The following is a 27344-nucleotide window of genomic DNA, read 5'->3' on the forward strand; positions in this document are numbered from 1 at the left end:
CCGTATTTTGCAAGTGTTGTTCCTAGAAGACAGGTTGTTCAGGTTACGCCTTGTATTTGTAAAATCTGTCATTTTTTAGTACTGTTTTGCTTTATTAACTAAAATAAACTGTACAAAAAGCTATAGTTACATTAGCTTTGAACAATGTAGGATACACGTTCTCTGCCAAACTTTAGTGTGCAAACATTTTACATTTTTTAAAGTGACAAAATTAAGCCAACCTTGAAGTCAGAGTTCATTACTACATTACAAAACAGGAGACTAGATATGGCAAAAGAAATTCCCCACTGAAATCAACACCATTGTATAATTTTATTTCTAATTCTTAAAAAAATATAAATGAATTTAGAAGAGAATCACAGTATAAGGGCCCTAACATATTAGACCATTACAAGGTACATAAAAATAGAAGACACAGATTTCTTTGAAACTTTAATCCTTTGATTAAGCAGCAAGCATATCACTCTCCAGGCAAACACTGCTTAAAACAAACCCTACCCCCCAAAACAGGACGTGCAAACTGTATGCACATATGCTGCAAAGCACACAATAAAGACATTTTGCTATGTACATACTTATTTAGTACTACAAATGCTAGGAGTTCCCTACTGTGTGCTACAGTGTATGTAAATTAAGAAATACTACCTATCTCTGACCCTCCCTCCCCCCTTCAAATACAGCACCTTTGCCCAGTTATAGAATATTTAAACAAGATTAAACGGAATTACAATGTACTGAACAGTTTTATAGCAGTTGGTGGTGGCCAACTGTACTGCAACACCCAACATTCTGCATACTGAAGTCTATCGACAAGAGACAAGACAAAAATTAGCAAAGGTACAATACACACACCTGGGAGACTCAATGCTTAAAAAAAAAAAAAAAAAAAATTGAAATCCTGAAGATGTATCTTATCACCGTTAACAATTAAACTGAGATACTTAGGATATCAAAATGTACCGAATCAGTTTCATATCAGTTTTAAAGTCTGGAGAGCAGCCAGGTTTGTGTGTAGCTGGTGAGGGGACACTTATGACTCCCAGAACACAAGTTTCAGTGACCATGAATTTCTCAGTGCTTTTTTTACAAAGCTACTTTTCTTTGATAACAGGTCATCTGATGCTCATGTAGTGGCTAAGTATCTACTCGGATGCAAAAGAAAATTTGTAAGAAGGACCTTTTATATGAGACCTCAGCACACCAGTGAAAGCTGTTTGAAAAGGAAAATATCTCAACTTTAATCTGAAAATATTTTTGAATAAAGAACTAACCCATAAAGGTCAACAGCTTAACTGCAATTCAGACCACAATTATCAAGCTTTAATACTAGATTTACAGATTAAATAGCATCTGATGCTGTAAGAACTTCCCTTTGCACATAGAAAAAGACCTTAGCCAGCTGCTAAACTGATTTTTAGACCATCCAATCTAACTGTGAAAACAGTGTAGGGAGAGCACATTCCAATTTCAAATAAAATCTCATTTTAGTCAAGGGCAAATCTAGTTAATAACAGAATGGATTTAAAAGGGTTTTCAAACACCATTTCAGCTATAAGCAAAAATAATTTTCTAAATAGTATGGTAGTCAATGTGAATGTTATTATATAGACAAAAATGCAGTATTTTTCAATAGCCTGATTCAGATCACACAAACAGTGCTACTCAAATTTGCAGCCTGGTTTACTCGGAGGGTCGAGGCATCTACTTTTTTAAAAGAAACCAAAAAAAAAAAAACAAAAAACCCACCCCCAAAACTCTGCTGGACATAAATCAATGTTTTAGACAAGAATGCAGTGGAAAGAAAACCTTTCAATCTCCTAAAATTTGGAAGCAATAATTAATAGCCAAATGCAGATTTTACTTAGTCAGTAAAACAAAGCAAACAAAAAAACCCCACGACAGCCTCAAGCCAGCTAATCAACTCTGCCAGAAATAAATGCTTATCTCTGATTTCTGCTAACAGTAAGACTGGGCTGGCAGCAGGTAACTACTGCCACAATATTGTACTACCACCGTCAGCCTCTGGACTTCCCTCACAAATTCTTAGGCAATGTATCAAGGATCTAACATGTATGAACCGCACACAGCAGTTCTCAGAGGAATTAAATGCTACTGGTACTTAAATTGGAAGAATTAGTGGAATAACAAATTAATGGGTCTTGCTATATGGTTCCTCTCCTGTCATCCCCCTGGGTGGTGGAAGTTGCTGCCTCTCTCTCCGCCCCAGCCTTCAAGAGACATTGCAGCAGGAAACTGGACTTGTGTTTTCAGTTAAATTCTATGAGCAGAACACATATGAGATTTAATAAGTTTGGTACAATAGCTCACTGAGTCTTCAGAATACTCTTTCAGAGGAGTATTTAATAAGACAGTACCTTTTTAAACAAGAAAAATTGCTCTGGGAAAAACACGAAGAAGAAACACCTACATTTTACAAGTGCATGAAATGCTTCTACTGTTATCTAAACAGGGCCAAAAATTCTGAACCTAAGGCCATTTTTTTTTTTTTTGCACTAAAAGATAAAAAAACTTCACACACACAAAAAAAACCCAACGCTACATTTAAGTCTCCTACAATATTATCTATTCCTAGATTTGCCCTACTTTCCTGTAGTTAGATGCTTGACTACAAAGAACTGTAATAAAATAAATAGAGTAAAAATCAGTTAAACAAAATCTTGGTGTGTTGAACATTTATTCAATTAAGAAGTTAGCTTCCTTCAACAGTTATTCATATAGAGGAGGGCTGTATTGGAGGCATTGTTTTGCTGTACAAGTCTTCGACGTAAAAATATTTTTATACAGGTGGTCATTCTTGTGGTTCCATTTCTAGTTATTAGCTTGCTCCTCTGTAAAACTGGTCTGATACCTGTGAAGGCTTGCTCTTTTCTCCCCTTATTTGGAAAAAAAAAAAAAGTACATTGATACAATTTTTCAAATGTAGGAGTTAGCATAATTCTGCTTTATTTATTCAGTGCAGAGTAGACTGAGATTCTGTCTGAATTCCAATAAGTGAGGGTGGCTGCTGGCCGCTAACCGTGGTTAACACTGGCCTTGGGTTTAGACGAGGAGGCATGGAATTAGCTGGGCGGATGAGTGGTGGGGGAGGCTGATTTAGAGTCGGCCTTGGCTGAATAAATCGTGCCTGCTGTTGAAGTGGCGGAGGCTGACGATGGAGGGCAGGAGCAGCAGGAAGCGCTGGACGAAGTAACGGGGGCGGCTGATTTAAAGTTGCCATGGGAGCAGTAGGTGCTGGAGCAGATGCCTGTGCTGGAGGTGAAGGGCCTAAACACTGAGTGGCCGGAGTGCTTTGTGCCTGCACAAAGGACAAAGACAAGACTGCGTGAACAGCCATCCCAGCCAGAACGCGATGCAGTTGGGCTGCCACTGTCCACTACACAGGAAACAGCATTTAAAAAACAAAACCAAAAAACTGAGAAGTTACTGAAAAGAAATCACCAACCAAAACATTATAGACAGCAGAACTAAAAATATTTATGAAGCAAGAGTCTTCTTCTAGAACAAGAACTGTATTTTAACAATAAAACAGTAACGTGATCGTCACTATGAAAGGTGCAGTCCTGCTCCCAGCTGGTTAATGACATTGGCTGAAGTTCTATGCAAGCTCATCATCATTCTTTAGAATGCGGTTTGCCACTCCACACCAGTTAACCTTACATTATATCACTAAATAAAATGCTGTTCCTCAACCCATGCTTACTTATTTCTGGTACACAAAACACACCTCATCTTCTTCATCAGTGCTCTTTCCTGATGGCACATTAGAAGTATTTTTTGTGTCCTCCCCTAAAGCAGAAGCATCACCATTAGAAGCCAGGGTTCCTTGTTCCGCTTCCCATTCCTGCAATACCTCCTCTAAGTTAAACCGACGCCTGTAGTTTACAAAGAAGTTCTTCACTTGGCCAACAGTCTTGTTGCCAATTACATCTGCAATAGCTTGAAAATCTTTACCATATTTTCGGACACCTGGAAGGCAAAGTAAATAACATAGCTGTGAAGAATCAGTCAGACACAGCTACGTGTGATGTATTTATAGAGAGAACCTATGGGACCTGCAAACCAAGGACTCGCTAATTAGGAGGACTTCTCAATTAGGAGGCGGCCTCAATTTCCATTAAAACAAAATAATTTTTAATTGCACAGCTATCAACATACAAATCAATAACTTTATTAAAAGGTCATTACCCACACTGCTTAAAGATCCTGGCTTACTCACCAAGCCTCCCAACCTAAAACCACAGAGATCTGGCCTCTGACAAATTAAGTAAATCCTTCAGTGTGCTTGCAGTAAGGGCAGAAGCCCAAGGCAAGTTCAAGATGGGACAGGGAGGGTGACCAAGCATATGTGTACAGCTGTAAAGAGGGTATAACACTAGAAATGTCAAGTGACAAGCATTAACAGCTTCTATCTGTTCCCTCCATGCCAGCTGCATGCAGATGTTTCTCTGCCCACAACCTGTGCAGCAGGAGTGGCAGAGGGCAGCAGCGACTGGACCAAGCACAGGGCAGAGCAGAGGGGCACAGTTCCATAAGTTACAATATACCTGTCACAATATACTGCTCATTCCTGCACTTGCGACATGCTCTACTGAGGCTACAAAGAGCAACTGGCAAGCATTCACCTGACAAAGTCTTTTTAAAGCTTTCATTCACCATTTGAGCTGGGTAGAAGAATCTCCGGTTTTGGGACAACCACTGTGGGGAGTGTAAGTAAATATAAGCTATCTGTGTCTGTTTATAAGACAGCCCAGCGCAAGCCTCCAGCATCAAATCCTCCATCAAGAAGCAGCATGATAGAAGATCTTTGCAACTTTCTCTTCATTCGTTTTCATATTGACATCAGCAGGCCACTTTTGCTTACAAGTACTTCACAAGAAAATCCCAACATACATTTTTTTAAAGTTCTAAAACTACATTTGCATGTAACACACACAAAAAAAAACCCCAAACCTTGAGTACAACATTCTATCTTTTTTAACCTAAAATTGGAATGATAACCTGAAGTTTATTGATTTTCTCCCAGTTGTATTTAGGGTATGTGCCTAGTTCCTCTCTCTCCTGTTTAAGAAAAAAACCCTCAAACTCTCCAGCATCTGAAAACACATCTTTTAGCTGCATAAAGTATATTTTTAATCACAACTGTCCAAAAGCTTGGAGACTAAAATAAGTAAAACAGAGTTTTATTCCAGACTGAGTAAACTGAAGACTAATTTTTTGCCCTCAGCTATGCATCAGTGAATTACAATTTGACTTCTTCCGTGAAGCTCCCGATAACGAAACTCATTCGGAACTTATTACAGTGTTTAGAGGAAAGGCACTCTGGCTCATTACAAGATAAGAAATTTATGCCTGATTTCATGCCTCACTTCAGAAAGTGAAGCAAAGGATTCAGAAAGTGAGAGTTGTTTCAAATCTGAAAGTTATGTTCCTTTTCAACTTAATTGTGAAGAGTATGACCATCAGCTTGTTCTGCTCTTTCCTGCTTTCTTCATTAATAAGCACTTCTGATGTGGTAATGTACACTCACTGCAATTTAAGAGAAAAGCTCAGCTCCAGGACAATAACAATTTCTGTAGCTGAAGCTGATGTTTTAACTGTCAAGAGCCTGGCTACACTATTTAAGATCTATTCTGAAGCATACAAAAGAATCCAACCGTCCTGACCACAAGAACCTTGGAAAAACCCCAAGGGACCTAGCAGAGCCATGTGGGAGGGCACCTGTCTAGGCAAAGCAAAGACAGGGATTTGGGACTGCGCTTTATCAGCTGTACAAGATATCAGCTATATTCCTGAAAAGCTGTATATGCCCACTGAGCACTTCCCTCCAGTGTTTTAATATTCTTTCATTGCCCTGCCATTACCACCCTTACTAATTTATAATGATCATTAAATGTCCACTGCAACATATCTAACATCCTGTACAATTAACAAAGTGAACAAAGTGCCCAGCAGAACAAAGCACATGTTTGCTTGAGACCTAATGATTTCGGCCTGTTAATATGCTGTCTGTATTTCTTCCTATACCTTAATCTGTAAAACGACTGAGCCTATTGGCTAACTTCAGCTAAAGTTGTCAAAAAAAAGGTCTTAAAGCCTATTTCCAAGCAAACAGCCTGAAAACAGTGTGTTTTGCCTTCACTGAGGGCCCAACTATAAGAAATATCTAAAGAACATAAAATTTCCTTAGTTTAGCTACATGCAGCACTACTCATTTTGGACTCTTTTCCGTGTTGTTTAGCACTGCCCTAGCATCACCACAGTGATTTCTACGCATGATGTAGTAAAACCCTTTTAAGCTACACCAGAAACAAAGGAAGTTCAATACATGTTTATGGAAGCTTTATGCATAAGGTGCTAGAATACCTGTAAGAGCTGATGCCAATCCATCATCCCTTTCAAATCAGTGCATATTACATATCCTCATAAAAATTCTGTGCTAAACACTGCCCAAATTATTTCTAAAGTGTTTAGTCTGTTATTCAATAAGAATAATATTATTATGTTGGTGAAAGTGAAGCTCAAAAAAAGATGACTGTGTAGCCTCACTTCACATGTACAAATGCCTTTCTCCTGGCTCATTTTAAAGTAGCCCTGATCACTGGAATCCTTCAAGCTCTTCAAACCTTTGCTCAGTTGCAACAGTGCACTTGAACAAGTGCATGCTCACTATTACAATGCTTCATCTTGAATGTCTAACTCAGAGGAACTCACAGATCCAAGTTTGATGCTTTCTACGCTGCTTAACATTGTGCAGCACAGCAAACACTGAGAGGCACAGAAAACATTAGCCTCGGTCCGAAGAGGTATAATACAGCACCACGAGGCAGAAATAGTTAACGGCAACCTCTGGGTTGTGAGAGCTGCAGTTCCACTGCGATGGGATTACAGTGCTCCTGGCAACTACCTTACGCAGAGTTAGATCCTGGTTGTCCCAACTATTTTCCACTGCAATGCTATGAAAGCCATGCTTTTCAGTTAAAGTTCTGTTGTTTTGAACAAGTCTTAAAACATTTTTGCAACTGCAATTTTCATATGGCTGAGATCTTAGTTTGAAAAGATGATTGTGATCATACATTTCTATACATGAAGTCTGTAACTTAAAACCACCTCAAGTGATGAACTGGCCCATTACATTCAGTAACTATTCAGACAAAGTTGAACAGTAACCTGATAAATTATACTGCAAAAGATCATCTCAGAGATCCTAAATTTGAGTCCACAAGCCCAGTGCAGGGAGCCACACTGCTTTTAAGATTATACACGCAGTTCTATTTTAAGGTGGGTTTTTTCATTACCTCCTATTCAGTTACTGCCAATCTCTTGAGATTAGCCCACAGATAACAAAGTTTTTTCATGTTTAGGAAAAACAGTACCAAAATTATATTACTGCAGATTATTTTTATGATTTCCATGGTTGGGTTTAATGTCTGAATTCAAGTGAACAAATCACAGAAGTGCCACCTACCTGCTTAAACGCTTATGATTTCTGTAAAATTATTAAAAGCACCTGCCAAAATGTATCAATACATTTGATGAAATAAATCTAGTTTACATGTACAAACTAAATGTCCCCATGCTCAAGTCAACTTCCAAGTTCAAACCTAACACGCATTACGGTAGCTTTTAGTACAGCAACCATGGCTACCTTCTAAAAACAGAATCAGGGGAAAAGACAGTGTGGGTCCCTCATGCACAAGTCTACTAGCTGAAGCAATTGTTCTGAAGCGAGAGATCAGGGTCCTTAGCCTGAGCGACAGGAGATTAGTACCTACAGCACTCTCATTCCAGGAGGGAGACTCTACTATCAGGCAGTAGGTAAGGGAGGGATAATAAAAATACTTAGTTTCTGGCATTAAAGTTCTCTACCATCTCCATGTTATACAGTGGCAAAGGAAGGGGACTAAAAAGGAAACAATACATATAAGAAGCACTTGTAAATTCAAGAAAAACAGGCTTCTTCCAGAAGGCCTCATTTCTCACCCCACCATTAAGTATTGAGGCTGACTACCTTTATAAAACATGAAACATTCCCTGGGGAAGAGACCAGAAGACTAGAACTCCTCTCCAGGGACTCATCGCCAGCCCTCATTCTCTTTTGCCCATGCTCCCATTTTATTTACCTTGTTGGTTACATAGTGCCATAGCTTAGCAAAAGCTAAATGCATTCTTATCACTTCCCAAACTTAGTGAGAGCTCTAGTAACTAAACTACAAAAATGCAAGATAGTTTGAATCCTTTCATGCTAATGCAGGCACAGTGAACCTAGATTTTCCCCACTTCTCCAGCAATCATTCTACTTACTAGACTATCATATTAAAGATAGGCATCTCCTTCAGTTGCATTCAGGAACAAAATAAAAAAAAAAAAGTAAGCTTGTTAGCAATACTGAGAGGGTGAACTTGGGATAGAAAACTGCTTGCAAATGCAACTCCCAGTCTGAGGCATGTAAGTGGAGAGGCATTACTTCAAACACACCATGCGCTTCAGCATTTCCATTCATGCTTCAAAATAAACCTAACTTTATGTTCAGTCATCAGGCTAATAACCACCAGATATGGCACACCTGACAACTGTACACTGATATCCTGATCAATCCGAAGTTTTTATACTAAAATTCAGTCTTTCATTTTAAATATGGAGAATACAGAGAAATAAAGCAGATGCGTATAATTGTGCCAATTATATTATCTTAAATAAGATGCTCCATAGAGGTGAATCAATATATAGTATCATCAAGACAGTGTTAGGCTCTTCAGATACTTCCCTTGCATGTTGCTTGATTAGGCAGCACATGTTAAAGCAAGACAAGAGTCAGTTTTGCTTCATATAAATGAAATAACTGCAAATTAGCTGTATCAGTAGCCTACTAGAAAATGTTTTTTCTCCAGTAAGACTGTTAGTCAGGTATCCATATCCAGCTTCAAACTCTTAAAAGGCCTCTACTGGGTAGATATCTGCTCTGTTATTCCCTCATGAACAGAGAAAAGTAACTGTAAAGCAGTTTTACTTCCATTTTTTCCTACTTTAAGAATACGGACAGATGTCTTAAGTGTTTGCTTCAAATTTTATTACAATTATTACTTCAGCCTTCCACTTTATAGAAATTCATGTAAGGTGATTTAGAAGATGATTGAAGGGACTTTTTGGCACTATTACAGTTGTTAAACCCAGCTTAGATTTTCTATTTGGGATTTATTATGTGTAGCTGAAGGACTAGTGCCATGTTGCTTGAATGAATGCCCTAAATATTCTCATTAGTTTTGCTGTTTTCCCAGTGACTTTCTTGTAAGACCAGATAAAGTTTAGCTTTTCATTAGAGGGAAATGTAAACACAAGCCTCTGCAAATCCTTTGCATCAGATTTCAAGTCACTACTACTATTAACATACCTTGTACTGCAAGAAGCTGCTCTTCTGTGGTCCAACGGGCATTGATTTTCTGATTAGACTATTAAAATTAGAAAAATGGCACAAAGATCATTAAAATGTTTCAACAGCTGCACAATATCTGAGCATCAGAATGTGTTTCAGTTGCACTACATTCTGTAACATAGGTAAAATTTTCTTGCTTATAAGCCATAAATTTACAGTTTAAGATTGCTTTCATGAAGAGGAAGTAGCATTTAAGAATTTGAGCTTAGAACTACACCAATAGTTTTTCCTCTGTTTTACTGAAGTTCTTAATGTACCGTAACTTATGCACAAGCTAATGATCTTTATGCAGACAGAATTTGAATTTATAGTTACATATATCTGAACTATTAGGACATGGTGTCTGGAGTGTTTTGCATTCACGTTATGTTTCATATCCAAGCATTTAAAACAAGCTAAAAGAGAACTTCAGTAGTAATAGATAATTCCCTTCAGGTGCCCAAATGTATACATACTCATGTTTTCACACAGAACATAGAATTTACTGCTAGTAATCTCTATTACCTACTTTTAATCAGAAAAACACCTTGTATATGAGGGTTAAATTTCAGCTCCCTATTGTCATGAATGGACATGACCATTTCATTTTTTTCTGCTTCTTTATTCAGCCAGTTGCCATAAAAAAGCCTAACACTAATTTCTTGTAAAGAAGACACTCACCCCTGCATGTAACTCAATGGATCCTATTTAAGCTGCTGCTGAAATACAAACACTATGCTGCAGCAAAACACATTTCTGTAGCTTCCCACTAATGTAAGTGCAAGGCCACAAGTTCTAATATTTATTCTGATTTACCTCAGGAGGTTTGAATTCTTCAATCCCGCCTTCCATTTTCTGTTTAAGTGCACTGTTTACTTGCTTAGCATTTTGAACCTTGGTCAAAAACAACAAAGTTAATCAGCTCCACAAAGAAAGTTGGTCACTTTACACATATATCTTCACTAGGATTGCCACAAGTGTACCTCCTAAGTTAGAAAGAGAAATATTACGGTTTAAGGCTTCACTACTTTTAACTGTTTCAAAAAAAAACAAAAACAAAAAACAAAACAGCACAGTTTACTACGGAGAGAAAAATGTTTAAACCAGTCTTTCAAAAGAACAGTTTGTCTGCAGGAATATTAATAGCAGGACATAACAAGCAAGTTTTTATAATGATGCATAAGTTCTTGAAGAATAATGCAAAATAATCTATACACAAAACTTGGGTTTTAGAAATCTAAGTGAGATGTACTGTATACATAACGTCTTCCTTCTCCAAAAAGCACTTTGGAAATAAAAAAAAAAAAAAAGATATGTTTCCAGTTAGTTCCTTCTGACAGACTGCTTTTTAAGGGCTTTAGATCATCATGATTTCCTTTAGGGGTGATTCTTGAAATGATTTAAAATATTTAAATAAAATATCTTAGTCTATAAAAAGGAGAGAGCTTCCAAATCATACATACACATATCTATTAACCATTTAAACCTGACAGCGATGCACATAAGGTAACATAGGTAAGAAAATAGTTTTGCATACTATGGTGCACAGCTATTACAAGTGCTCTTAAGTATGGACACAAAAGCAGACAACTCAGTGGGACATTCCAAAGGCTGCATCTCTGAGATCACTGCAAGAAAAAAAAGAGAAACACAACCTCAAGGCTGTAACTCACCTACACTTAGGCTAAAGAGTGAAACCCACCTATGCTATTTAGCCCCAGAGTCCTGCTGTGACAGAAAGAAGCATATTTCTCCTGTAAAAGAATACCAGGGAGCAAAAAACCCCATGAAACCCTTTATTCACTCCATGATTTTGCACCATGGCAGCACTTAGCAGTCTATAAGGCGGCAGAAATTCCAGGAGATAAGTCGTGACACTGTAGCCTTATGGCTCCTAGAAAGCAAGCATGCACATACTGCTATACTCTTAAAAGCTGAACAGATTCTGTGTTTCAACTTTCAGTGCCAAAAGTTAACTTCTTCATGCAAAGGATGCAGGCAATTGTCCTCTTAAAGGTGAAGACTACAAAGTTTTTCTAAATTTAATAAGAAATAGAAAGCTCATCAATTCAAACAAAGATAACTAGGCCCATGATTTTCCCCCACCCCCCAACTTTCATGGTATGTGGGGAAGGCCATCCAGAAAAACAGCTACAATTTCAAGCATAACATATGTAACTTCCATGGCTTCACTGGTTTTATTCTCACTTGTCAAACAAATACTTTTAGCAAAATTAAAAAAAAAAAAAAAACCAAACCAGAAATCAAATCAAATGCGACTTCGGTTTTCTCCTGACCCAAATCTGTAACACTGTTTTCATGCCATACTCCCTGCCCTGCTCCTCCCCCCGCTTTTTTTTTTTTTAAAGGAAGTCATCTTGTTTCATGTTATCCAGAAAAGCAGATGAATATAAAAAACAAAACCAAAGAATAGCTAGTCGGCTAGTGTCCAGCTTTTCTGGTGATAACTGTGGAATAAAATTAGGAAGACTCACATTAAAGAAGTTTCAGAATCTTCACAGATAATCTTCAAAATCATTACAATCAGAACAATCAGAGATGAAAACAAAACAAGACCAATAACCCATGGTACCTGTCGCTTTAACGAGATTAGTTCCATATCCAGCTGTCTAAGAATTGTGTTGGCTGCATTGGGACTACAGGAAACAGCTATCACATCTTCCTGGGTCAGGTACATGCCTTTTGGTGGACGGCATTTGGAACGCTGAGAATGGTGCCGATGCTGCAAGCTCTGATACTCTCTTCTACCCAGACCTATTTTGCTGGTCTGAACAGGCTGCTCATTATTGCCCTTTAATTTACAAGAAATAAATCATTAAAGAGTAACATTATCTTCTACACAACTTTATAAAAGTATCACATATCATTGTAATGTCATATTTATGACAAAAAAACCCTAAAGCTAACATTCTCCTCTGCATGTAGTATCCAAACTACGTCTTTCAGATAAGCTGGTGGAGCATACCAGTCATTTGCTGGATAAGCCTGCATTAGTCTTAGAAAGACCAATTTTTCAAAACTTTTTTTTTTTTTTTTAAACACAGCTGAAAATACAATAAATGGTATAGAAATCACAGTCCGAATACTGTAAAAAAGGGCAAAAATCGAAAACCTCTTACGTATGCAGAAGGTAAAGAATATATATATATATTACATGTTTAAACCAAGTAATTAGTGAATTTACATATTTATTTCTCATCAGATATGAAGAGTTCAGGTGAAGATTAGGGGAGAAGAATGAGAGAAAGTCAACCAAGATGGACAAAATGCCAGATGACATTTTCCCTGCTGCAAGCACTCTATGGACAGTGATAGTGCTGTTTGCTTTGGGAGGGGATTTGAGATTTGGAAGAGAGAGGAGGAATGTACTTTTGCAGTCATCATAAAAATCCATGTAATTTAGCAAACTTAAGCCTTTGTGGTTTGTTTTTTTGAAGTGGAAAGGGATAGTAAAGAAGAGATGGGATTCTTTGTAACTGCTGTTTTGATAAGTTTGAACACCTGAAAATTTCAGCTTTGTCTTCAATTGGCATTGCTGCACAACAGCTAGTCTGCATGCGACTCCCACAGAGCAACCGGGTAGGTTCCCTACAGACCAGGAGTAGAGAAGCAAAAATGACTTTCCCTGCAGGGATTTTCCAATTCAAAGCAATGCTTGATACCAGAACAGAGATGGGATTCAGGCTTTTTGCTACTTCAAGCAGCTTCCTACTGCTCCTCCCTGCTGGCATCCATGCAGGTTATGAGGAGGTGGTCATCTGATCACAGTGAAGAGAAAGCAAGTTGCAGCAGCCATTATTATTACGCTCTGTAGCATTAGTACAGATCAGCAAACAGTATTTTGCTCTACTACGCTTTACCTTCTGCCACATTCTCTTCCCAGCTAATGTAACATCTTAATCCAGTCCACAGGCTTCACAGAGGCCATCTTAAAAGCCCTTAAGATACGTGCTCTTTCTTGGGAAGTGGATATAGAGCCTTACATCTTTGACATCTAGAAATCCCAAGGTTAAGTTTACTTCCGGCCCATTTAAATAATTTGTGTTTTTTTTTTTTTTTTTTTTTTGTTCTGTATTGCTCTTTCAGCACAAAATTGCAGTTCCTGTCTGTTCAATCTAGATTTAAAGTGAAAATATTTTCTCAAGCTTTTGTGCTAAGATAGAGTGTTTGGCTTGTTTTAGTTTTCTCTGGTAACAGAAAGTTTCCATTGCTCTGGGTGTTCAGGTAGCCTACTCAGTTTATTTTGCTTAGGAAGTGAAAGCACACAAATCCTATCAAAAACATTAGATCACAACATTATCTTACGTAGATCCAAATAGCCCATCAGAAACTGCAAACCTATTTGTCCTGTTCCTAGAAGTTTATGAACGTACCACTTTAATTCTGGACTGCATGTAGAGATTCATACAATAACCATGGAAAGTAAATTGAACAAAATAGCCCTTATTTAGAAATGGCTTAGGCTGCAACTCAAATCAACAGATTTCAAGAACATTCTTACAACAGTAGAGTGAAAAGTAAAAAGGTTCATTATCAGACCTTGTGCCATTTCAAGTTCTAAAAAACATATCCTAGCATGTTAAAAAAATTAAAATCTCAAGCTCTTTTACAGAAAAGGGCAATTGTAATTGTTGTTGTTTTTTTTTTTTTTTCCCCCCTGAGGCAGTTAAAGTGATACATTGAAGGTCACTGCAAAGCTGAGAATGGAATCTAAACCTATCAGTCTTTTACTTAACATAATGTTTGTTAGAACTGCAAAGTTTATTAATAATCTTAGATACCACTTCATCAGAATGTTGAGGTTTTGTACTACCTCTCCTCTCATACTCTCAAGAAGCACAAACCGTCTTATTTTAGGAAAATCACAAATGCCTTAAGTTGATCAAGGAAACAATCAAATGTTTACACACTTAACTGTGTTTTTCTAGTCTTGCTCATAAATAACTTAATGTTTACCAAAAGAACACCAAAAGACCCCCAAACCTGAACATACTCCATACACAGCACTTATCTGAATAGCTAACAGTAAGTGCTCATTAGAGACAAAAGTATTTTTCTCTACATTTATTAGTAGAAATCGTCTCAGTAAAGCCACATATTAGTTGAAATGTATAACCACACTGTGCCTTTGAAAGAACAAAAAAGTTATTAATGAAAAAAATGTCATTTAATTTTAAAATGCAAAGAAAACATTTAGATTCCAATAATGCACAACCACTAAAACTGTAAACATATTAACAAGACAGAGGAATGTTTTACCAGGTAGCAATAGCATACATCTCTATAAAACCTGAAAATCTCTCAGGAGATGCTGAAGGTAATGAGAGATACATTTATGTCCACAGAATGACAAAAATATATGATAAAATTTTGTTTCAATTGGAAGTTGTCAAGATCTTGATCACCCAAAACCCCTGTGATTTCATCAGGCTGCAAGCTAAATCTCTTTACTACAAGTCATATTATTCACAGTAACACATTGACAGAAAACAAACAAACTGACATTCACCGTTAAGCTATCTGTTACCTCCTTTTTGGCTTCTTTTTTTGGATCATAATCACTATCGTTTCCATCCATTGGATGAGCTTCTTCTACGTCATCATCACTGAGAACAGATTATAAGCAGCTGGTCATTTTATCTATTTTTTTAACCCCAAATATAAATATGTATTAGGGTAAGACAGAAATATCTACTCTAAGATACCTTCTCTAAGTATATGGCATCTCAAAGTTATTTGTAGCTTTACAAAAGACAGCTGTTAAAAACATATTTATTTTATTAAATTCTAATAATTATTATGATAAACAAGCAATTCTAAACCATAGTTTCAAAATTACTTTAAGCAGTGCTGGTACTGCTGCCAAAGAATTTGGTGTCACCTTTCTTCAATTCAACCACTCGTGCCAGCATGAACACTTACATGGGTCAACTATACCAAGGCTAGAAATAACCTTTCATTTGCCACGTTAGTTTTAAGAGCTCAATTTTCAAACCACTGTACCAGATGGATGAATAAACCCTTGTTGAAGTCTCTGAGGAGCAAAAGGGAACAATATAAAATGGGAAAATACAGGACTGCTTTTTCACCAAAGTACTCAAGATCAAGCAGTCTGGGGGAGGGGAATGAAATCTGCTAAATTAAATCAAAGAGAAAAGGTTGAAAAGTTAACAGTTAGTTTAGTCAAGTCCAATCATGCCATTCACACAATATAATTTCTGAATAAATGAATGTAAAAACACCACAAAAATGTCTAGTTTTTACAAAAAAAAAAAACACCAAAATGCTGTATTAGAAGCAAATTGATTTTCTTCTGTAATTTTTTAGCTACAGGGTCACTAAGTAAACATATGAATTTTAGATTTCAGGAGTTATTTTCAACAACTTATAATTAAATACTCTTTTGCTCTAGCTAAGCAGTTTTCCACAGACGTAAAATCATACTCTCCAATATAAACAAGATTATGTTACTTGTACATTCAACATATTAAATCACTTTTAAAAAAGTGCAAGTTAATACTTAAGTACACTAAGTGCAACATAATTTTAATTTTATAGTAACTAGAGGAAACGTCATTCCCTTCTATCCAAGACAATTTAAAGCTATTTTGAGGTCTAATTTTCTTTGACTGATAGCAGTTCTAAGTCTCCTAAAATTAGAATTTATAAAAGATTTTGTTATAAAACAGTACTCGGTCATTCTAATTGCTACAGCTCTTTGCAATGGTTGATCTTTCAGTTTTAATTCCATTCTAGTTCAAAAAAAAACAGAAAACCCCCACATCCACAAAATCACTCTCCTGCCCACATAATAACATAGGGTTAGACTTCTCAAATAAAGCATTATTTCTAAATCACGTTCTCAAACTTCAGGTGTTCTTAAACCCTTGTTTTCACAGCTATCCATTAAAGCACTCAAGTGTGTCATTACAACTCACACCGACTGGAGTGATATAGTTCTTAAAGCACAGGTACCCAATCCCTTGCTAAAAGCAGAGACATCACCACATATGCTCAAACCTAAAAGCACGGTTCATGCTGAAACATAATGGCTGGAAATTATTCTGACATCTTCACCTAGAAAGACTTCTGTCTCTGGTTAGCTACTTAAGAACATAAAACTTACCTGTCACCTTGATTATTTCTATTAGCTAGTTTTCGAGCCTGCCGATCCATCAAGCTTGTCCTAGAGCGAGTTTTTTTCCAAGAATAGTAATATTTTACAAGGCTTGCAATAGTCTTGTCTGGAAGCTAGAAGAATTCATTAACATATTGATACTTTTTAAAAACAGAATTCCATCCAAGATCATAATTCTGCTCTATTTACAACCACCTTTACCCAAGTATTTTAAATGTATGGATGAGATGGAAAGGAGGGTTATATTTTGTATACATTTTTTAAAAAGGGGGAGGTGGGGGGGAGAGGCTTTTTTTATTAGAGTGAAAAAGCTATAGGTCCAAGAGGCATGATAAAATTAACTTGAACCTTATATTCAAGATTGTTCCTGAAGCTTTTACATAGAAATCAACATGAAATTTTAGTCCAACAGGAGCCTTTGTTCTTAGTGCATCTAGACTTTTTAATGCTTCTGATAAAAATATTACTTTACCATTTGCTGGATCCTGTGAAAGCTCTTTCCATGGAAGCTAAATGCTTGTTCAAACAGGACTTTATCTTCAACTGTCCATTCATCAGGGAAAGGAGTGAAGTTAGGGAGATCCGCAAGGGACTTCTCAATATTGTGTTTATGCCAGAACAACATGCCGAGAGCCTTTGAAAAGAAATAGTCCCTTTTTGGATTTAGTCAACTTTCTAAAATGTTAAGACAAGTTAAATAAAAAAAAGGCAATTTATTTATTTTACATAAAATATGACTATCAGAATCCCTTCTCAAAAATGTATTTACAATTCTATTGGCTATGTACTAGAGGTTACAAAATTCTCTTTGGAGATGATATGAAGAGTGGGCACATCTGTACTTTATTAAAGGTATGAAATCTAGACAATTTAAGGTTGGCATGGCAGCAGTAATTCTGAAGTAGCATGAACTAGGCTGATAGTCTCAAATCTGACCTGCTTTCTTCCTTTATAAGCATGTATCACCTACACAATTCTGTATAGGTTTTCAGGCCTTTATTACCAGCCCACTCAAAAAAGAAAATAAAAATACTTTTCAGCAGCCAGAGGATCATCCAAAATGCAAGTCTGAAAGTTCAAAGTGAGAGTGGTCTTTCTACATCTCTCTAATCCACAAATAACAGCATGGCCACTTCCACGTCATGTGCACCTAATAAGGAATGGAAATTTAAATATACTTTCTTACATAATTTAATTTCTCTATATTCTTAAAGAATTTCATGCTGATTAGACTTTCTGCCAGAGAATCAATGACAGATTTGATGCCAAGTACTCAGTTTCAACCATAAAGGGTAGACATGATCACCAATTGTTCATCAGCTCTCCAAACCCCTGATTTCACATCTTCCGTGATGTCTAACCTGGACATAACAAACCTCTTTTCTTGTTAAAATAGCGAGTGACAAGCACCTCTTGTGAAGATAATTGCCATTCCACTGAGAACAGTCTACAAATATTTTGTACCAGAAGTTGTTTTGAAAATTAGTCTTTTTTGTAGACTTATTTTGAGATCCCTCAGTTCCCTCTCTCCCTTAGCAAAAGCCAAGCCATAAACAAACATCATCAAACTGCAGGTATTCTGGATATTGTAACACTGGCAGCCTTTTTTTCAGATAGCAGCTGATTAGCAAGTCTTTGCTGTTATGATCTTCCAACCTCCAAAACTTGTTTTCACTTGTACAATCTAATTTTTACATAAATTGGTTAAATTATGACAAAAATTGCAATAGAACTAAGTGCAGACCAGTGAAGTTTTATCCTGTACATTTTATGGGACAGTGACTAAAGGTTATTAAAAAAAAAAAATATGAACTTGTTTGTCACTCTCAAACCTAGACTTTGATTCTGTTTTCTTGCCTCTGAAAAAACAAAGTTGGTTTGCCTCTTTTTTTTTTTTTTAGTATGTGCATGAAACCTATCCAGTGCTGTCCCTATCACAATAAATGGTTCAAAATTGTACCATATTTGAATTCTAATATTAAACATTAAATTTGTAAGCTGCTTTCCTAAGAAATTCTCTAGGTAAATATACACACACAATTGCATGACATGCCCAGTGTATCAAGAAACATACCAAACCTTTCAAAAGTGCACATTACAAGCTGAGCATGTCATGAAAACAAAGAGCTCAATCTTTTGCAGAGAATCCAGACCACAACTGTATGCAGATCCATTTAACTGCAGTGTTTGCTGCCGTGCCTGAAGAGAAACAGTGTTAATTAATGGTAACCAAGGGAAAAAAAAAAAAAAAAAAAAAGAGTTGTGTTATACTTTTTTATATAAAAAAAAAATCCTTTAAATGAGCACTCTCATTTCATAGCACTTACCTGTTCCACATTGTATCCATGTTTTTCCTTTGCTATTGCTATATATTCATCCACTGTAACAAAGCAATGTCAGAATTATTCTTTAGCACTTTTAGTTCTGCTATAAGGTGACATAGAATTAGCCATCTAACATGGGAAAACAGTCTTCCCATGTTTGAATACAACGCACAGGTTTAGTTCCTCCAAAAATTTTAAATATATTCACAGCTTTATTAATAATAATTAAGCCCACTGTCTTAAACCCAACATTTAATTTTATAAGCTTTTTACACAAGCTAATTCTCAGTGAGAAAGATACTTTTTTTTCCATATTTTTACTATAACAAAGCCACAGAGGCTCATAATTTATTTATTTAAAATCAGAGACTAGCTGGTTATTGAAAGGCTATATCTTCTTGGAACCCACTCCTAAGAACACAGACACGCTGGGGAGTGTGTCCAGACACCTAGGTTAGTTTTAAATTGAACTACTTCCACTGCTCATATTCCCAAACATATTAAAAATTAATGTAAAGGGATCCTAGATCAATGATCATGCATATCCTTGATATTAATATAGATTTCAGGGACCAACATTAATTTAACCATGGCATGAAGTCAGTTTTCAGTGAAGAATATGAAAAAATCAATAATTAGGTCATCAAATTTGCCAATAACATTTTTAAAGTCACATTTGGCTATAGTAGAGCCAGAGTTGAGTTGAACACTTCCCATTATTTTGCAATTAAGTCCTGCTAGTTTTGATCTTCAATGGGTACTTTATTATTTTTAAAGAAACAAACTCTTCCCATTTACCCTCTACAGTTCACAATTAAGTGGCAACTAAATGTAGTTGAAAGGAAGCATGATTGAGAAAAGGCAATAATTATATACTCATTATTCAAATGGACCAGAGATGTCCTTGCCATGAACTGTTGCAGCAAAGAGTTAATTGTACTTCAAAGGAATGAAGAAAGTGTTTGATAATCATAGTTGTAGAGTATCTTATTTCTAACTGTTCTGCAGTAGTAGAAGGTATGTTTCCTCAAATGTAGAGGGAACAAACCTCTAACTACCGGTAATAGGTAGAAACTGTCCTGAGAACCAGGTTCTCGTGACTGCATCCTCAAAGTTTACTCCCCTGTATTACATACGGGAAATTCTAGCATAGGAGGCAGGTTTAAACTAGATTAAACAGATAATTGATCACATTTAGTCAGATGACTCCTATATTTCAGGTCAATTTTGAAGGGAGAAAATGCTCAGTTTTTCCTGATAAGAGAACAACAATCATTTCCCCTTGAACTGGGCCTCAATACATCTTTTCTGAATTTATCTACTGCAACTTCTCCTCTTAGAAATTCAGAGCAGCATGTTCCTCATGTTTTAGTCTTTTATTAATAACTAAAGGTTTCACAGACACTGATGATGATACAACACAGGCAGTGTGATTTGAAACAAAGACTTAACTATAAAATAAGAGAAGGTTATCTTTCCCTGGAGTTCTCTAAATAAAAAAATAGAAGCGAAGCTTTGTGTTTAACTTACTAATTTGCAATTTTACTGTGTTTAAAATAAAGAGCAAACAGGCACACCAGAAGCAATTACTTAGTTATACTTATGCATCCAAATTCCTAAGCAGGGAAGGACTTACGCTTGGCATCTGGAATATTATGATATGGAGACCATACAAGCATCCCTCCATTATCTTTATCAGTGTATTTTGTGGCACCTGTAAGAAAACAAGTAAGTCTCAGTATTTATAAATATGATTTAGAGAACAACTATTCATGGGACAGTAAGTAAAAGTCAACCATATTAAGAAGTTCAGCCCAGATACTAAGGAAAAAAAAAAAAAAAACAAACAACATTAATTCCACATTATTTCCTTAAGACATCGAATGGCTGAATTTGAATACTACTCTTATAAGGTTCAGTCATAACTGGATATTAGACAGGATCCTGGTTACCTCAACTGGAGCATTAAAGAATGTTGCTAAAGTTGGAATGGATGCAAAATTTAGAGGTACTTGTGTTGGACAGTCCTCCAGAAGTTATGACTGTCTATTAGTACTCTTAACATTTGTCACTAGCATCAGGATCTACTGTATTAACTTAGGCATCCTTAAAACAAACAAACAAAAACATTAGCTAGGGGGTAAAATACAGTCACCACCCCTGATCTTTTCAATAAGGAACTATATGAACAACTGTGCCAGAAACAATTCTGTTCTTCTCACCCTCTCTCTCTGGTTTTGATTTTCATAGCCAACCAAATTGTGCAGCTGCAGAAAGTAGCTAGGTGTAAAAGTAACCTTGTTTGTTTGTTTGTTTCATTGTTTTATGGTGGGTTTTGGGGTTTGGTTGGGGGTTTTTTGTTTGTGCTTCACTTCCACCTTAAGGTATCAAGGGAAGTAGTCCAAGTTATCTAACCTATCAGGACAGAGCAATAGTTGCAATACTAATGCAACTTTGTACAAAGCACTAAATCACAGTCTTTGATTTTTAAAAACACACTGTAAAATAAAAGGAAATTCCCCAATACAGGAAAAGCATTAACTAGTAGTTACTTTTCATGAATATTTTACAAATATATGCTACTACATAAAGTCTCTTATACTCTATTTGTTTACAACAGTTTATCAACTTGTGTCAGTATGAATTCCTTGAGGAACCACCCTCAGAGGAACTTTCCTTGCATCCTTCTTGGAGAAGGACAGATTTTTTTATTCAGTGAAACAAGTAACTTTTCACTCCATTTTAAGCTTCCACACTTTACATTTGCATCTTATTGAAAGGAACTAAAAGCAAATCAATGCTTTGGAAAAGAGAACAACTTAGTGCTTTCTAATTGTGTACTACATTTTGTTGCTCTTCCCTCCACAGTTTGGCAGTGTTTTTTATCTGCTGTCATTTTTGTAATCTTTAGATCCATTATGACCATGGACTTGAAACCCAGTTAACGAGAAAAACTAGAAGAACTCAAGTGTCTTCCAAAATGAGATGTGTAAGACAGATAGCCTAAATGCATCATAAACTCCGCAATAAGTTAAAAACATACATATATTCATAAAATGCCAGTTTCAAGGCAGAAGCAATACTGAACTCTGAAAGGGCTTTGGTATATAAGAATAAATTCCTTAATATAACATTCTACTTTAGAACAAAAAAGCATACTATTTTTAGTCATTAGGAATGCAATGTTTCATGAAGAGTAATACAAACATGCTACAAGCACAACATTTCTCTTGTCCACTCAGTTTTTATCTCAAATAAATGACCGCTACTGTACTCCACTAAGAGAAGAAAACAGGACCACTAGAGAATGTATCAGAATTTCAGGTTGTGAGCAAGAAATGCCAAAAATTAACATGAGTATACCCTCATTTTTCCCTTCAAAAAAAAAAAGATACCTGCAGACAAGTGGGTATCATGGATATTGTCAGGTATTGATTATTCAAGTACTAAAGTGAAACAACTTAGTTTCAGAGTCCAATTGTTTTCACCTGCAGGAGATCACGTATGCAGTGACACTCCCCTGTTGAGGTGCCACCCTCCCGTGACTGACAAGCAGCTCCCACCAAAACACCCCTGTTTAAAGCAGTGCTGTTCCTCCAGAAGAAATCAGACAACTGTTTCTGTTCAGGTGGCACCTTCACACTACCAAAAGGAAAGCAAGGATGGGGTACATACAGGTAGCTCAAAGGAAGGCACCCTGTTCTCAACACGGGATGCCTATGACTAGAGTACAGGGATCCCTCCATCGCCAGATGCAGGACCATGATCTGCCTTTAGGAGAACTGCTGCTGGTCCTTTGTGGCTCAGTATTCAAGTGAGCAGCACTCCCCTCCTCAAAAAAAGGCTGTGTTGTATCCCAAGGGCATCATGATCTTTAGCTGCAAGATCCATTCTTATTAGGGACTGCGGCTGGAAATACCAGGCAACATGTTAACCAAAGCATGTTAGAAGAGCAGAGCTGTAAGCCGGTAAGGAAGAGAAAGACCATGAGCTACATCACAAGTATTACAAGTCTTCCCCTGTGCAAGCCCCACATTCAAGTCACTTCAGAAGAGATTTCTGTCCTTCAGCTGCTGCCCTCCTCTGCAGATACCACTTAGAAAAAGGGGCTGGCTGCAGATGACCCACAGGCACTCTCCTCTGCTTCCAGAATAGAGAAACTAGCAGCAAACTGACACTTACTAAATTTCAGCTTAGCATTAGAAGTTAGGTACACACGGATGGTGAAGTTCTGTACATGACTCCAAGTACTGAGAATAAAATTAAAATCTGGAAGCATACAAGACTTATCAAGGGCATTGTGGGGCAGCATGGCAATTTAAAACTATATAGGCTTCCAGCATACAAAATACCATCATCTGCTTAAGCCTAAGCTTTGAGAGTAAGAACAGAAACACAGAAACTAACAGGAAGAACAACTACACTTCCAAAAATCAAGAACTGGAAACCTTAAAAATAAATCAGTAAATAAACAAATAATAATAAAAAAAAAAAAAAACACAAAACAAAAACCTGGGAACGTGAGGACAGATGGCATGGAATAAATGAAAAATTCTACATACTTCACCACACCATTTAATAACGTCAATTTAAGAAAGCCCGTTTTTGTATAGGAAGACTAGAGGAGAAAATTTATAAGGATGTACACAGAAACTGATGCCATAAGTGACCTTAAAAGTTATAAAACATTCTTCTTGACAGCCCCCACACCCCACCCCTGAGAAGAGAGTAAATGGAAAATAACTATCTTAGCATTAAGTAAGCAAAATTCATACTAAAGCCTTTGAGAAGTCCAAATCTGAGCAGAATAAAACTTCTGCAGCAGTTACCTCATGTGTGGATGACATGACAGTATGGTTCTCTGCCAGCGATGGCATTCTCCACTATGCTTACCCAGAGAATGCAAACAGCCCTCAACATAAGAATACCAACTTTGTAACATACTGCTACATCCATAGGTAGGTCAAAAAGCACAAGCAGAAACAGTTCCACCTCAGGAACATAAAGTACTACAGGAAAACTATCAGGACGAAACAAAAACTGGAGTGCAAGAGATGATTTATTAACTCCCTAAATTAGGAAAGGAGATTTAGGATTTTTATTTTATTAAAACTGTTTTTTGCAGTGAGAAAATTTATCTCATTGCAGTACTATCTAGTGACAATTAAAAATGCTATTTCCCTTACAGTTCTATCTGAAAGCTCGCTTGTAAAAAGGGAATGGTGAGATAAGGGGTAAGAAAGAGTATGGTTAAACTAACTTCTCCTAATTGTTTCCAACCACAATCCACTTCTTTGAAGAGACACTGATAACCAATTGATTCATTTTTTTCTTCAAAAATTTTCCTATTTTATACATGAACTCAGGTTAAAAAAAAGTTTATTACCATCACAACTTTAATCATGAATGTTTTATTACTCAATATATAGTTGCAGATCATCGCTTACAAATAATTTTCAACACAGGCTAAGTGAGGCCAATAGACTGATATTTATCCTACTCATTTTAGTATTTTCCATGTGTACCAGAGGGCTGACTTTGTATCTCAGACTTCTATCTAGCTTCATCTGTCATCGATTCCCTTCTCCCACCTATTTGTTTTAAGAGGCTTTAAAAAACACCACTCAAAGTACTGTAAATAAACACACAGTCTAAGGTTATCTGGTAAACGTTCAAAAAGAAGAAACAGCATTAATTAGAGATAGTGCCTGTGTCCATATATGCAAACCTAGAAGCATGATGGAATGTCCACTACAACATTTGCTGAAAAACAAAAAAGTAATCTAAGAGCGTAGCTATGATAAGAGTACAGCTTTTTGTCCAGTAATACTTCCATCTCTAAGAAATGATGCCTCAATACTCATTGGAAAAACAAAAAGACCCCAAACTGATGAAAGCATGAGATCTTGCTGAGATCTCCTCACATAACTAATCTGCTAGCACAGTAAGAATGTGTTGTATTTTTACACTTTATGGATTTTTTTATTTTTTTAAATTTTGTAAGATTTAGGCATTCCCCCAGAAGTTACTATCTTCTTACCCTAATAATTAAAATACAGACTAAAAAGAACAATAATATACATTACGTTTCTTATGCAAGACTTATTAAAAAAAAAATTCCATCATTAAGGAAATGGATAAAGTAAAGGAGTATATATTAATCCCAATTATTGGGGAAAGGAGCATCAGTTGAATTCCACCCCCCAGAATCTGATTATAGGAGAACATAAAATTAGTTCTGTAGTTACAAATGTAATGATACTACCACATATATAGTTTACAAAATTGGAACCACAGAGCCTCAGTTGTCCTACAAGGGGTGAAGCGTTCTTTTAATCAAAAGAAAAACAAACACTATGTGTTTTTCTAATTTAAGTGGCCTGTAGGAAAAACAAGCCCAGGCTGCATGTTAGAAACGATCATTTTTATTTATGTTTATTTTTATGTAGTCAGTGTAAAAATAAAGGGTGTAAACGGTTAGTCTTATTAACAAAGAGACCTAGACTATGCGCTCCTTTCTAGGGGAAAGGCATTCCCTTATGCCAAGATCATGCATCCATTTAATCCCACCCTCCCCCTTTCTTTCTCCAGGCCTTTTCTTTGGCCTGTGGTGACTTGCGCCCATCAAGAGGGGCTCGCTCCAGCTTTAGGAGGCACTATGTGAGAAGCTCTGGCCCAATCCTCTTCCGGTAGGAAATCATCTGACACCAATGGAGCCTGTTTGGAGAACAGGAAAGTAGATAGGCTTCATCTGACCACTACAGCAAAACTGATAAACGCTCCTCCGGTCTCACTGCTCAGCGTAGTAACGCCAGAGAGCATTCTAGCAATGAACTTGCTAAAACCGAGTACCAGGCTATGCGAGCGTACCCGGTATTCCTCGGGGCGGGGCTGGAGGGGGCGAGGAAGGCAGAGGAGAGCAGCTCAGGCTGCAACAGCGGGGCTAGCGAGGCTACTACAGCACACAAAACCGGGGGCAGGAGTTTCCCACCGAGCGCATCTTCCACCCAGCGCCTCCCGCCCGCAGCCAGGTCTGCTCCGCTTCCGGCAGGGCGCATCACTTCCCAGCCCTGCCCCACAGCCGCCACTACCCCTCGGCAAACATCTGTAAATCACCTTATTAACACATTATACACGTTATGGTTTAAGGAAGGATTTTTTTTTTTAAAAAAAAAAAAAAAAAAAAAAAAGCATCCAACCTTTTTTTCTGCTTCACCGCCTCCCGCCGGATACACATAATAGGGCTGATAATGGAGTGAAAATTTCCCACCGCTATGCCCCCCCGCCCCAGGGGGCACGGGGAGCTGCCGCTGCCCCTGCCAGCCTCCCGCCGCCGGCACCGGCTCGCCCACACAAAGGCTCAAAAGCAAAATAAATCCAACCCCGCGGCCACCGCCGGGAGAGCGCCGAGCCGAGCCCACCCCGGCCCCAAACCCACCCCTCCCGCCACGGGAGCGGCGGCGGCACGATGGCAGGTTACCGCCGAAAAGCGATTTACCGGGCTCGAAGTCAGGAATGCGCGCCTGGTATTCCGCTCCGACCCTCATTCCTACATCTGCAACGCAAAGGGAAGGGGAGTGGGGGGGAAGAGAAATTAACGGCTTGGGTGTCCCCGGGCGCCGTCCCAGGCTACCGCCGTGCGGCGGGCGGGCGGGCGGGCTGGGGGACGCGCCGCCCGGGAGCCCCCCACCGCCTCGCCGCGGCCGTGCGGAATAAGCCACCTCCCCCCCCCGCCACCCCGCCCGCCGCCGCGGATTAAGCCCCGACGACCGGCAGGGAGGGGGGAGAAGGGGGAGTTTATTTCAGCGGAACAATGGGGACGGCGGCGGCGGCTCCCGGGAGACACTCCCCATCGTTAAGCACCGCGGGGACCGCCACGGGGACGCGCCGCGCGATCCCGCGCACCACCCCCCCCCCACCCCTCCGCGGCCGCGGCCCGGCCCGCCGCAGTACAGACGCGCGGCGGTGAAACGGCGGCAGCGCCCGCGCCGCCCCGACACCGGCGCGGGGAAAGGGGAGGCGGCTCGACTCGGCTCACCGCCCCTCCACCCCCCCCCCCTTCTTCCTCCTCCTCCTCCTCCTCCTCCTCCTCCTCCTCCTCCTCCCCCCGCTGGCGGGGCGGCCCGGGGCCGGCCCCAGGCTCGCACCGTGCTCGTCGCCACTGTCGCCACCGCCGCTCTCCGGCTCCGAGTAGTGCCCGTTGGAGGGGCTGCTGCTCTTGGTGCCGTTGGGGGCTGCCCGGCTCTTGCCCCCCAAGAGCTCCGCTCCCTTCTCCATCATGCCCGGCATGTCAGGGCTTAGGGGGTGGGGAGCGGGGGGGCGGAGAGCGGGAGAGAGCGGTGGCAGCGCGGGCTGCCGAGGGGGGGGAAGTTAATACAGAGCCGCCATGTTGCCCCCTCCCCGCCCCCCCCTCGGGCCGCCGCGGCGCCGG

At 38.5% G+C, this 27344-nt stretch overlaps 1 protein-coding gene across 7 annotated transcripts; it reads right to left on the bottom strand.

Annotated features, from left to right (window-relative positions):
- Positions 1 to 419: 419 nt before the first annotated feature.
- RCOR3 (REST corepressor 3) lies at positions 420 to 27202 on the bottom strand. 7 transcript variants are annotated; one of them, XM_042789427.1, is made up of 12 exons: positions 27061 to 27202; positions 26412 to 26468; positions 20550 to 20627; positions 18917 to 18969; positions 17062 to 17223; positions 16578 to 16702; positions 14979 to 15057; positions 12024 to 12242; positions 10247 to 10324; positions 9410 to 9467; positions 3746 to 3987; positions 420 to 3316 (listed from the first exon to the last, which is right to left on the bottom strand). In XM_042789427.1, the coding sequence occupies exons 1-12, from the start codon at positions 27200 to 27202 to the stop codon at positions 2972 to 2974; spliced, it is 1638 nt and encodes a 545-aa protein (XP_042645361.1). In that variant the 3' UTR covers positions 420 to 2971. The 7 variants fall into 7 exon arrangements, with proteins under 7 accessions (XP_042645361.1, XP_042645360.1, XP_042645362.1 ...); XM_042789426.1 differs by having other exon boundaries at positions 14961 to 15057; XM_042789428.1 differs by lacking the exon at positions 27061 to 27202 and adding an exon at positions 26871 to 26901 and having other exon boundaries at positions 14961 to 15057.
- Between the last annotated feature and the right edge of the window lie 142 nt (positions 27203 to 27344).

Source organism: Tyto alba, unplaced genomic scaffold (genome assembly GCF_018691265.1).
Source record: "Tyto alba isolate M040663 unplaced genomic scaffold, T.alba_DEE_v4.0 Super-Scaffold_16, whole genome shotgun sequence".
NCBI lineage: Eukaryota > Metazoa > Chordata > Aves > Strigiformes > Tytonidae > Tyto > Tyto alba.

What these genes read in the sequence shown, in the direction of transcription:
- RCOR3 (XM_042789426.1), bottom strand. Translation starts at nt 27,202, where the DNA reads ATGCCGGGCATGATGGAGAAGGGAGCGGAGCTCTTGGGGGGCAAGAGC. An exon ending in CATTCCTGACTTCGAGCCCG is followed by an intron (nt 20,628 to 26,411) that starts GTAAATCGCTTT and finishes GTTTTCTTACAG; the next exon opens with GTGCCACAAAATACACTGAT. An exon ending in AGAAATAATCAAGGTGACAG is followed by an intron (nt 15,058 to 16,577) that starts GTAAGTTTTATG and finishes ATCTGTTCTCAG; the next exon opens with TGATGATGACGTAGAAGAAG.